The 11,567-nt window shown below is 47.4% G+C and overlaps 1 protein-coding gene and 1 long non-coding RNA gene across 3 annotated transcripts in view; one reads left to right on the top strand and one right to left on the bottom strand.

Annotated features, from left to right (window-relative positions):
- Positions 1-11,567, bottom strand: part of sntg1 (syntrophin, gamma 1) — a 50,864-nt gene that overhangs the window by 6,654 nt on the left and 32,643 nt on the right. For both annotated transcript variants that reach the window (XM_061839124.1, XM_061839123.1), the window contains 7 exons: positions 9,672-9,801; positions 7,191-7,229; positions 5,994-6,110; positions 5,643-5,714; positions 3,789-3,941; positions 3,595-3,687; positions 142-252 (listed from right to left, as the gene is read on the bottom strand). In XM_061839124.1, coding sequence (XP_061695108.1) covers positions 142-252; positions 3,595-3,687; positions 3,789-3,941; positions 5,643-5,714; positions 5,994-6,110; positions 7,191-7,229; positions 9,672-9,801 — 715 coding nt within the window. The remainder of the gene's footprint in view (positions 1-141; positions 253-3,594; positions 3,688-3,788; positions 3,942-5,642; positions 5,715-5,993; positions 6,111-7,190; positions 7,230-9,671; positions 9,802-11,567) is intronic.
- LOC133510785 (uncharacterized) lies at positions 2,830-11,567 on the top strand. The gene is made up of 3 exons (XR_009797715.1): positions 2,830-2,903; positions 3,696-3,809; positions 11,326-11,567. It is a non-coding gene; the product is annotated as an uncharacterized LOC133510785 (long non-coding RNA).

The following is an 11,567-nucleotide window of genomic DNA, read 5'->3' as shown; positions in this document are numbered from 1 at the left end:
GACGAGGAAAAGAGTTTGCAACAGCGCCGTAGTTGCCACATAAGCTAACGCACATGAATGCCATATTTTTCTCTACATAATTACACAAGCTCACTGTACCCTTGGAGCACTTTATCAAGACACTGAGGAAGATTCACTTGCCTTTGCTTCAATAGATTTGGAGTCTTGGTTTTGGAATAAAAACTTGATCTTGCTTTTGCCGTCATCTGATGAGCCTTTCAGCTGAGAAAACTTGTATCTCCAAAGGACAGCCTGCAATGCGAAAGGTCACAAGGCACATATATTAGCTTGCTTATTAGCGGATCATGAATAATGCATGTGTGACTCCACATGACACCGCTTGTTGTGTTGTATTTATTTGATTCTTGGAGCCACTAGGCAAATAATACCATGAGAGGGGAAAAAAAACATGAATATGTATGTTTGAGGCCCACACTAATTGTTTGTGTTCGTCATCTGGAGGCGAAGCATCGCGCAATTGGCGTTGAGGTTTACAACAGCACTGGTGAAATCACAAATGGAATGTACAAAAACACAATTGCAAATCTGACACTTCTTTTTCATGATTTTGCATGTTTCTTCAATGTAGTTGTTGCAATATATACGCAGTATGTGTCATGAGCCAGCGGAACAGGGGCGGACCCAAATGCAGGACTCCCACGCAAAGGCATGATGCTCAGTGGGCTTTATCATAAACTAAAGTTGTGCACGACAACACAGTCCAAGAAGGCAGGATCCTAAAAACAAGAAACAAGGTCCGATAACTCTGAGACAACTAAAGAGCATAACAAAAGCGTGACTGGACTACAATGGCGCAGTTCTTCACATTTTCCTCACCGCTTATCCTCACGAGGGTCGCGGGGAGCGCTGGAGCCTTTCCCAGCTGTCAACGGGCAGGAGGAGGGGTACACCCTGAACTGGTTGCCAGCCAATCGCAGGGCACATTGGGACAAACGACCAATCGCACTCACAATGACACTAAGGGGCAATTTAGAGTGTCCAATTCATGTTGCATGTTTTTGGGATGTGGGAGGAAACCGGAGTGCCCGGAGAAAACCCACGCAGGTATGGGGAGAACATGCAAACTCCACACAGGCGGGTCCGGGATTGAGTCCGGGACCTCAGAACTGTGAGGCCAACGCTTAAACAGCTGATCCACGATGCCGCCCCCTTGAGGACAAGCGTTATTTAAAAAAAAAATGGATGAAACGATGGATGGATATTTTAGTTCTACTGTGAATACCAGTCAGCTTCCACTTTTGTAGTTAGTAACAATAAGCAACATACCATCGACTGTTGTGAAAATTCTTCAGTTCTGCTGAATAGTTGCGTCAATAAAACTATTCAGATTTATTAATAATAGGACCAACAGGATGACATACACTGTCGTGACTTTTCCCGTGTTTTTACTACAAACGACCCTCGACCAAAAACGATCAAGTTATTCATTTTCGATTTCGAGTAACGGGTTAGTCGGAACCCATCCCAGGTGACTTTGGGCGAGAGGCGGTTTTTATGTGGAAGGAAGCTGGAGCACCCAAAGAAACGGGAGGACATGCAAACTCCACGCAAGAGGCGACATTTGAGCCCCGAGCATATTGACTGAGTGGCAGAGCTGCTAACCACTATGGCACCGCGCTGCCAGATGAAGCAATTTATATTTAAGCGTAGCATGGATGGTCATGACTATTTCAGCACGACAGCGAATGGCCCGGGACCAAAATCCGGTTTTTGTCATTCATAGCAACAAGCAGCGCGCCGTGCACTTTCATTATAATACAAACGTGTTTTACTGCAAATGGAAACTCGATTTTGTCATCCTTTAACCTTCGGTGGACACGCATCAACCAAAGCCGTCCAGAACGTGTTCCTTCTTGTCGCCTCGCGAAGGACAGAAAATCCTGGCACTAACTTGGCACGCGTCTGCTGATTCATGGAGAAGCACATCTTTTACCTCTTAATTTATTGAGCACATCAAAACTAAGTGGTCTCGGTCCATTAGGAAGAGTACAATGTTGGCATCGGGCGCGAGATCAAAGTTGGATTGTGTTTTGCTTTTATTTATCATAAATTATAATGAAAGAGATGCTTCACTTTTACTGCTTTTTGTTTTTATGCCGTTAAAAAGAAGCGGGGGCCGATTGGGGAAAATGTGTTTCTAGCACGAAATTTCAGGTATGTTCACCAGTCGACGTTATCACCTCTGATGCAAAGGTTTTGTCCTTCGTTCATATGCTCACTAGTGGGAATTAAACAGCTACAGTATGCTGAAACATGGATGAGGGCATTAAATGAAAGTACCGTTGGCAGTCTACTTTCAGTCAGTTAGACCACGTACGGTCTATAAGCAACATCGCGACTCTAAGTAATTTTTGCAGTGGCCCAGAATTATTCCCTCTATCAATGTACACTATAGTGGTTCAGCTTCCGTATCTAAGTGACATCCACTGAAGCTACAAGTGCAGAAGCTACAAATAAACGACCTGCTGCCATTTATACAAGAGTGTCACGTTCCAACTGTGCGCGAGCGGACCCAGATGCAGGACTCCAAGACGAGGACATGATGTTCAGTGGCTTTTATTATAAAGTGAAGTTGTGCACGACAACACAGTCCAAGAAGGCAGAATCCACAAAACAAGAAACGAGGTCCAATAACTATGAGTCAACTAAAGAGCAGAACAAAAGCGTGACTGGACTATAACGACGCAGTAACCCAGGATGCGGTGAAGCATACTCAACCAACTGGTGAATGCTAGTGACAAAACTCCAACTTAAGTACATTGTCTAATCACAGCGCCTCGTGTGACACAGCTGTGACCGGCGACAGGTGTCAGAGATTAAACCGCTCGGAGCGGTGGCCAGGCCACGCCCGCCCTGGCCGTGGTCCAGCCTTGCTCATGAGGGTAAGTCACGACGTCTTGCAAGTATTACAAATCAGTTGTGTTCTACTAAACAGTCCAACACATACACCGGCGCATGTTTCATAACATTAATACTAACACGCGACACACCGGCTCAGATGAGGTTATGATGTGTGTATGCACTCAGATCAATTTATGGAAGTTCAGTGGTAATGCTCTCATTTGGGCGGCACTTTAGATTCATTTATGGAAGTGTAATGCTAATGCTAGCTCATGCACCGTCTTACTATTTGTTTCTGAAATCAGAATGCAAATGCTAGCACATGCTACCAGCTCGGATCAATTATGGATATGTAATGCTAATGGTAGCGTTTGCCCCGATCCATTTGAATGTAATGGTCGTAGTTACACCGGCTTGAATTGATTTATGTAAGTTTCATGCAAATGCGGCCAATTGCACAGACTCAGACTAATTTATGAAAGTGTGATGCGAATGCTAAGACATTTGCATGTAAATCTGATGTTATTTCCCCCGGCTTAAAATCATGTAGCCTATGCATGCGTAATGCTAGAGCTAGCATCTGTACGGGCTTAGCTCCATTTTGCTGGATTTTACGTCAAAACTAAATACCCGCTCATCCGACGCAGCATTTCTGTGAGAAAGCCGGAAATACTTGACAGTCTTGACAAGATCTCGATCTTTGGCATGATAGCGATGCCGTCCTTGACTCACCTTGGACGCCGCGTCGAAGCACACAAATCCCGCGCTAAAGTCCACGGTTAGTCCCATCAGGTGGCTCTCCATGATGCAGGCGTACGTTTTACACTGCGCAGGGGAAGAAGAAGAAGCGGAACCGTGAGAGCCGAGCAGCCCGCGTCGCCGCGACTCTCTCGCTTTTGCAGCGCGGCGACGTCCATCTCGCCGACCTGGATCCGCTCCACTTCCAGGTAAGTGGCCATCTGAAAGGCCTTTTCCCAGACCAGCAGCTCGGACTCCAGCTCCACGCTGAAAAACGTGTCCTCGCCGCTCTCCGTCTGCACGCTGAAGCAGTGCCTCCTCTTGTCCACCAGCTCATTGTCCTGAACAAAAAAAAAAAAAAAAAAACATTCTTTGGGGTTAGCACTGAGACGGACCAATGGATAGGTTTCCGATTACCCATCATGCCTTGCGACGGCCGCCATATTGTGTGCCATAGAGTTCAGAGAACACAGGTGTAAGGTGAAGCGTGAAGTTTTTTTCGATCGCTAATTTTTCCGAGTTATGACGTCGTTTAAAGCAAATGCGACTGGAGTGACGACGCGGAAGGCTACCCTGACATTACATATCCCGATATCGTTAATTATCTCGTGAATTCTGCGAGCGCACATACCCTCGATGAACTAAAGACTTACAAGTCTCTACAAGCCTACAATTACTTTGCAAGTGGGCGGGTTCACCACGTACGGGGACGTGTGATCGGTAATGAGTGGGTAACGGCGGGTCGAGGAAGACATTCTCAGAGGTCTACCGATCCACTACTACGTCCCTGGATCATATCCCAAAAAAGATGGCTGCGTTCTCTCGGGTCATCGAACCCGTACGGCCGGTCTTGGAGAAGCGCGTTCACATGCGGCTGCCTTTCTTTTTGCAGTCGAGGCTACGGAAACGGAATACAATTGCATAATTCAAAACACGTCGCCTGTTCCGAAATGATCCGAGCAAACTTTATAGTGTTTCTTTGTCGGATCAGGAAGAAATCCAGCTCGGTTGATCCTCGACAACCATGGGTTCCGTCTTTCTGTCGACAGCCGCTTAGTTTGATTTCCCTGGTTGCCGATGACCTTTGGAATATCAAAATACTTGCTCTTTGTTTGCCCAGATTTAGCGCGGTGAGTAGGGAACCAAACTACGCACGTGTGGCCCATATTATCGGAAGGAAATAACTTGCTTTGTTGACATAAACGTTTCACTTGGTTCAGACACACAAGATGGCGTACAAGGGAATCCTGGGACTGTGGTGATGTCATCAGAAACCTATCCATTCTTGCTAGTGCAAGTGAACTGGTTGGCTAGCTCCCGCGATTGGCTGCTGCATGCAGGGAGGACACGCCATACCTCAATATGATACGTCCTGGTAGCAACTACCGCATCCAAGCTGGAAGTGCGCTACAGTATTTGACTTCAGCGCGGCGACATTATTAACAATCCCCGCAACCCTTACTGTGACAAACTAAATTCCTCTTATTTTGTTCAATATTTGGAAAGGTCACACCATTTATTTTGTGTAGTTTGCCATTTCAGCTAGCATGCGGCAGGTTAGGTACTAGTAGCTAGTAACTAGTTTAAGTAGTAGTTCATGTGTATCCATCCATCCATCCATCCATTTTCTTAGTCACTTATCCTCACAAGGGTCACGTGGAGTGCTGGAGCGTATCCCAGCTGTCAACAGGCAGGAGGCGGGGGACACCCTCAACTCGTTGCCAGCCAATCACAGGGCACATCGAGACAAACAGTCGCACTCACAATCACACCTAGGGGCAATTTAAAGTGTCCAATTAATGTTGCGTGTTTTTGGGATGTGGGAGGAAACCGGAGTCAAGGGAGAAAACCCACACAGGCAAGGGGAGAATATGCAAACTCCACACAGGCGGGGCCGGGATCAAACACGGGACCTCAGAACTGTGAGGTCAGCGCTTTTCCAGCTGATCCACCGTGCATGGAACATGGTGTTTTTATTTATTTTTTTTGGGGGGGGCGGCACCATTTCAATTTCCTCCTACGTGCGAAAATTGTTACAGTACCTTTAAAATCTTGCACATGATTTCATAGACAGTAAAGCTTTTCTCCGCTCTAGTCCAGTCCCATGTTGTCACCTGAAAAATAAGAGAAGAAACATTCGTGAGAGAAGTAAACGAATGTTTAGTAAGGTCGGTTGCCTCGAAAATTTCGCAACATCATCTTAAATCACGAAGCAGCTTGTCACCAGGCCTCCTCCGAAATTACGCCATCCACTCACATTAGCATATTCCATTTACATCCGTCCGTCTTTCCCGCATCTCCATTACGGCACTCGTCATTATCGCTTCGCATAAAATCACGTGGAGCTCACGCTTTCGCATTACGCAGTAATAGTACGCTGAAAAACATTTTACCGGCGGAGCGGAGAACTTGAAGAGAGAGGAACCCCTCAAAGCGAGGAACTTTGGCGAGTACATTCGTTCCTGCACGGAGTCTTGCTCCTTCTCGTCGGCCCAGCCCATGTAGATGATCTGCGCCGTTCAAACAAATACAAATTATTCAACTTTAAAAAAATAAATAATAATAATCACAGGAAATGCAGATGCACTGGAGGCTCTTTGTAACTTCCACTTACAACCCAGGCTAAATCTAGCTCCTCCCTGAAATCCAGAACTTTACTTTCTGTTAAAGAGTATAACTTCGACATATCGTAATTCCCAGGCTCCAGAGCGCACCTGGTTATAAGCGGCGCTAGCGTTAATGCGACGCTAGCGTTAGCACGACACTAGCGTTAGCGCAGCGCTAGCGTTAAACTCTTTCTGTGTACCGAGGCTTATGACCAGATGCGCTAAGGCTAGCGCCGCACCACCGCATAAACCGCAGGGTTGAAACCGTGTGGAAAAAAGTCGCGGCTTGTAGGCTGGAAATGATGGTACGTCCTTGTTACTGTAGTGCACAACCTTGCAATTTAGAGAAGGGCTTAGCGGTATCCTTTCATCTCGCAACATTTTAGAAAGCACAAAAACAACACAGAAATAAATGCAACTAGGTACATTTGTAAATACCCCGAATATGCAGGGGATTACTGTGTGTTTTGAAACCAGATTTTCAGGAGTTGACTCAGAGTTCAAATGCTAATGGTGGAGAAATGCTAATCTGAGCTGCGATAGCCACGGAGAGATGAAAGCGGGAGGTTGGCGGGGGCACTGGGAGGTGTCGGATAGACAGAAGCGACAAGCAGAAACGTTACAGAAAAGGATGATTGGATGACATCAAGTGGCAGTGCGAGGCCGTCGAGCGAACACGTTTGCGGCTGTCGTCTGTTTGATAGATGACACTTTCATTTGTGTCACGTAGATTCATCGTAGCGAAAGCAGACAACACCACAGACGGAGTGACTGAAGGCAATTGAAGTTGTTGTTTTCTTTCTTTTTTTTTTTTTTTTAATTCAATCCACCCCCCCGGATTATGATGCAAACATTTAGCTCACGTTGCAACGCTTTGGCCCCGACGAAACGTGTCCTTTCTCTGACTGGATGGCCTGCTTTCGCTTTGAAAACGTACAAAATACATTCAGAAAATGGCGCTTTTTTTTTTTGTTTTTTTTTTACCTGCTGGTTGACGGGAAAATTTCGGTTGATCTTCTTCACCTGCGGGGGAGATCATCAGCGCGTCATTAAAGGGAACTCACGAGACTACAGCTCAGTGAGCGCTTCTTTTTTTCGTGGGTCACCTACATAAGTGTGATGGTAAATCATAGAAGCGGAAAGTGATACCATGATACATTTTTTTTAATCTTTAATTTCAATTTCTAAAACGCCATTTGACACTCTTATTTCATCGCAGCATTTGCGCGTGTATTTCTTTCAATTGCCTTCTTTTGCCGCTATTATCTCCTCCTCCACTTATTTAATGTCCGCCCTCTTCCAAATTGCTATCATTGAGGCGCAGGAACACCCACACGCCTCCTTTTTTTGCCAGCCTTCAACGCACGACGTGCTGCCATTTGCGCGCCGGCGCCAAGGTTTCGTCTGTTGCGATGTTTTCATTTTCACGCCAGATGCGTTTGACACAGCAGCCCTGTAATCTGAGATCATTTTACTTTGTGAATTAAATAATGGACTGAGGTCATAGTTAAAAAAAAAAAGTTAATTCACAGTTATTTGAAGATCAGTCAACCATTGTGACAGGTAAACAAGCAACCTTTGAGTCAAAAGCAACAAGTTTCCTCCTTTAATCCCGAAGAAAAGGACCTCACCGATATAACTCCAAATCCATAGAGATCATCCTCAAAAAAACTACCTTCAAAATTAAACGTTTGGAGGTCAGATAACGGTCAAAATAAACGATATACCTTCAAATCCAAACCTCTGTGGTCGGATATCATTTAAAAATCAAAAAGGACCTTCATTTGGTATGGAACAAACGTACTGTGTGTCAAAATCACTGATTCTTCTTCTTCTTTTCCTTTCGGCTTGTCCCGTTAGGGGTCGCCACAGTGTGTCATCGTTTTCCAAGTTAGCCGATCTCCTGCATCTTCCTCTCTAACGCCCACAGTCCTCGTGTCCCCCCACTCACAACATCCATCCACCTTTTCTTTGGTCTTCCTCTCGCTCTTTTGCCTTACAGCTCCATCCTCAGCACCCTTCTACCAATGTGAGTATACTCTCTCGCCTCCAAACCATCAAAGTCTGCCCTCTTGAGCCTCGTCTCCAAAACACCCAACTTTGTCCGTCCCTCTAATGAGCTCATTTCTAATCCTATCCAACCTCGAGAACCTCAACATCTTCATTTCTGCCATCTCCAGCTTTTGCTTCCTGTTGTTTCTTCAGAGCCGCCGTCTCTAATCCGCACATCACGGCCGGCCTCACCAATGTTTTATAAACTTTGCCCTTCATCCTGGCGGATACTCGTCTGTCACATAAAACACCAGACACCTCCCGCCAGCTGTTCCACCCCGCTTGGACCCGTTTCTTCACTTCCTTACCACATTCACCGTTGCTCTGGATTGTTGACCCCCAAGTATTTGAAGTCCTCCACCCTCGCCATCTCTTCTCCCTGGAGCTTCACCCTTCCCCCTCCGCCCCTCTCATTCACGCAGATATATTCCGTTTTACTTCGGCTAATCTTCATTCCTCTCCTTTCCAGTCCGTGCCTCCATCTTTCTAATTGTCCCTGCGCCTGCTCCCTGCTTTCACTGCAGATCACAATATCATCTGCAAGATCATAGTCCACAGTCCGGCGTGAAACTGTGCCATTCATATATGTCAAAATCAATGCTATCACTCCAAATCAATTATGTCCCTCCCTTTGGTCTGAATAAAAACTACTTTGGTGGTCAGCTATCGCTCAAGATAAATGATATCTTTTCGAGGTCATAAAAGGTCCTTCCTTGAATCTGGCGCCAAAGTAACTTGCTAGGCAGATGCCAGTTTGAATTAATAATATTGCAAAAAAAAAAAAAAATCAATTGCGCCCTTCCTTTGATCCGGAACAAAAATTGCCCAGTCGTCTGACGGCTGAAAATCAAAAAGGCTCAGGTATAAAAACCAATGACTGCAAATGGCCAAATTCTCGTGTCGTCATGGCGACGAGCTCAACGTATGACAACGCAGCCTCGCGGCGTCTTTACCCCTTTAAACGAATGGCCTAGGCGCGTCGTGCGCGTCTGTGTGTGTACAAAATGTCCTTCTCCTCTAATGGACTCCATTACAGCGCGCGGTCCCTGCCCACCTCTGCGGTCGCAAAAGGCCACGAGGACGGCTCGATGTCTCGGTGAGTCATCCCCCGTTTGCGCCGCGTCCGCTCCAATTAGGCGAGGCTCCATTATTTACCCGCAGGAAACACGAAACACACGCGATAATCGCACGTCTCTCTGTAGTCGTGCTGGTGCCGGCGCTAACGAGATCCCTTTCGCTCAAGTAGAAAGCGGACGGAGGACAGGCTGATACGTGGAGGATTTTGTGTCCGCCCCCCGCCCCCCGCGAGGAGAACTTCGCAATCCATCGTGCGACGCTGACATAAAGGTCTCTTTCACACGCCGACCGTCGCCGGACTCGTTGGGGAGGGAGGAGAAAAGCCAGGAAGCTCACGTTGTGCTTAGTGAGAGACGAGATGTTGCCCCCGACGGCCTGAAGCCAGTCCAGGCGGTCTTGGTCCGAGGGGAACTGGAGGACGCCGCTGCACACCCCGTCCACGGCCACGACCTGGAAAGCATTTTTCCTTGGGAAGGGAGGGAAAAAAAAGCGATTAGAAGGGGATGACATAAGATACATACACGTATGACGTGCAATAATATCACCTAATCTGTGAAGCATACCCATTTCTGATTGGGGGAAATTCACTGGTCGGTGCCAAATTTGGAGGGAGCCAAAGCCTTAATTTTGCCCCAAACTGGCCCTCCCAAACCCTTTTTCAAGGTGAATCCTCACCTTTTATTTTCAGGGTGGGCAAATGCTTGCCTGGCCTCAGGAACGTCTCAACACCTAGCATGTTTTTTTCATGTTCTCCCCGTGCCCGCGTGGGTTTCCTCTCGCCACTCCGGTTTCCTCCCACATCGACATTAATTGGACACTCGAAATTGCCCCCGGGTGGGATTGTGAGTGTGGCTGTCTCGATGTGCCCTGCGATCGGCTGGCAACCGGTTCAGGGTGTACCCCGCCTCCTGCCCGTTGACAGGTGGGATAGGCTCCGGCGCTCCCCATGACCCTTGTGAGGATAAGCAGCAAAGAAAATGGATGGATGGATAAATTGCCGTGGGTGTGATTGTGGGCACGGCTGTTTGTCTTGATGTGCCCTGCGACTGGCTAGCAACCACTTCAAGGTGTACCTCGTCTCCTGCCCTTTGACAGCTGGGATAGGCTCCAGCACTCCCCGCGATCCTCGTGAGGATCAGCGGCAAAGAAAATGGATGGATGGATGGATGGATGATGGATGGATGGATGGATGGATGGATGGGCAGGTAGATAAATTGCCGTGGTGTGATTGTGGGCGCGGCTGTTTGTCTTGATGTGCCCTGCGACTGGCTAGCAACCACTTCAAGGTGTACCTCGTCTCCTGCCCTTTGACAGCTGGGATAGGCTCCAGCACTCCCCGCGATCCTCGTGAGGATCAGCGGCAAAGAAAATGGATGGATGGATGGTGGATGGATGGATGGATGGATGGATGGATGGATGGATGGATGGGCAGGTAGATAATTGCCGTGGGTGTGATTGTGAGTGCAGCTGTTTGTCTCGATGTGCCCTGCGACTGGCTAGCAACCAGTTCAAGGTGTACCTCGTCTCCTGCCCTTTGACAGCTGGGATAGGCTCCAGCTCTCCCTGCGACCCTTGTGAGGATAAGCGGCAAAGGAAATGGATGGATGGAGAAATTGCCCCTGGTTGTGATTGTGAGTGCGGCTGTTTGTCTCAATGTGCCCTGCAATTGGCTGGCAACCAGTTCAGGGTGTACCCCGCCTCCTGCCTGTTGTCAGCTGGGATAGGCTCCAGCCTTGCGGCGTCTTTACCCCTCCTTCTCCCTGTGACTCTCATGAGGATAAGCAGCGAAGAAAATGGATGGATGGATGGATAAGCCATGTTAGTTTAAAAAAAACTGGAAAAAAAAATCTTCCAGGTGTCAGATGGCTGAGCGTTTTCTAGTTTGCCGTTAACAACAACAAAAAAAAAAACGTCTGCAGAGTTTGATCATTAAAATAAGACCTCGTTATTGTCTCCTTAACTCATCTTCTTCTTCAATTCTCTTTCTCAGCGATCTCCTCTCTGCATGTTAATTGAAATCCTGCCGATGTGGTGCTTAATATATATTGATATAAATAAAACAAACAAGTGGGCTCCATTCGGAGTCAACGCGCATCGCCGCACTGCTGGAAGTGTACCCAAGGACAGCTTAACGGCGCCATAAATCAAAGAGTCCGTCCCGAGGCAGACGGTCCCGGCTGATGTGACATTAGCCGGCCGATTAAAAGGACGAGAGCGCGAGCGCCGCCGCCG

The sequence above is a fragment of the Syngnathoides biaculeatus genome, chromosome 13 (assembly GCF_019802595.1).
Source record: "Syngnathoides biaculeatus isolate LvHL_M chromosome 13, ASM1980259v1, whole genome shotgun sequence".
Taxonomy (NCBI): Eukaryota; Metazoa; Chordata; class Actinopteri; order Syngnathiformes; family Syngnathidae; genus Syngnathoides; species Syngnathoides biaculeatus.
The sequence above is the reverse complement of the archived record's forward strand: the minus strand, read 5'-3'. Positions and strand labels throughout refer to the sequence as shown.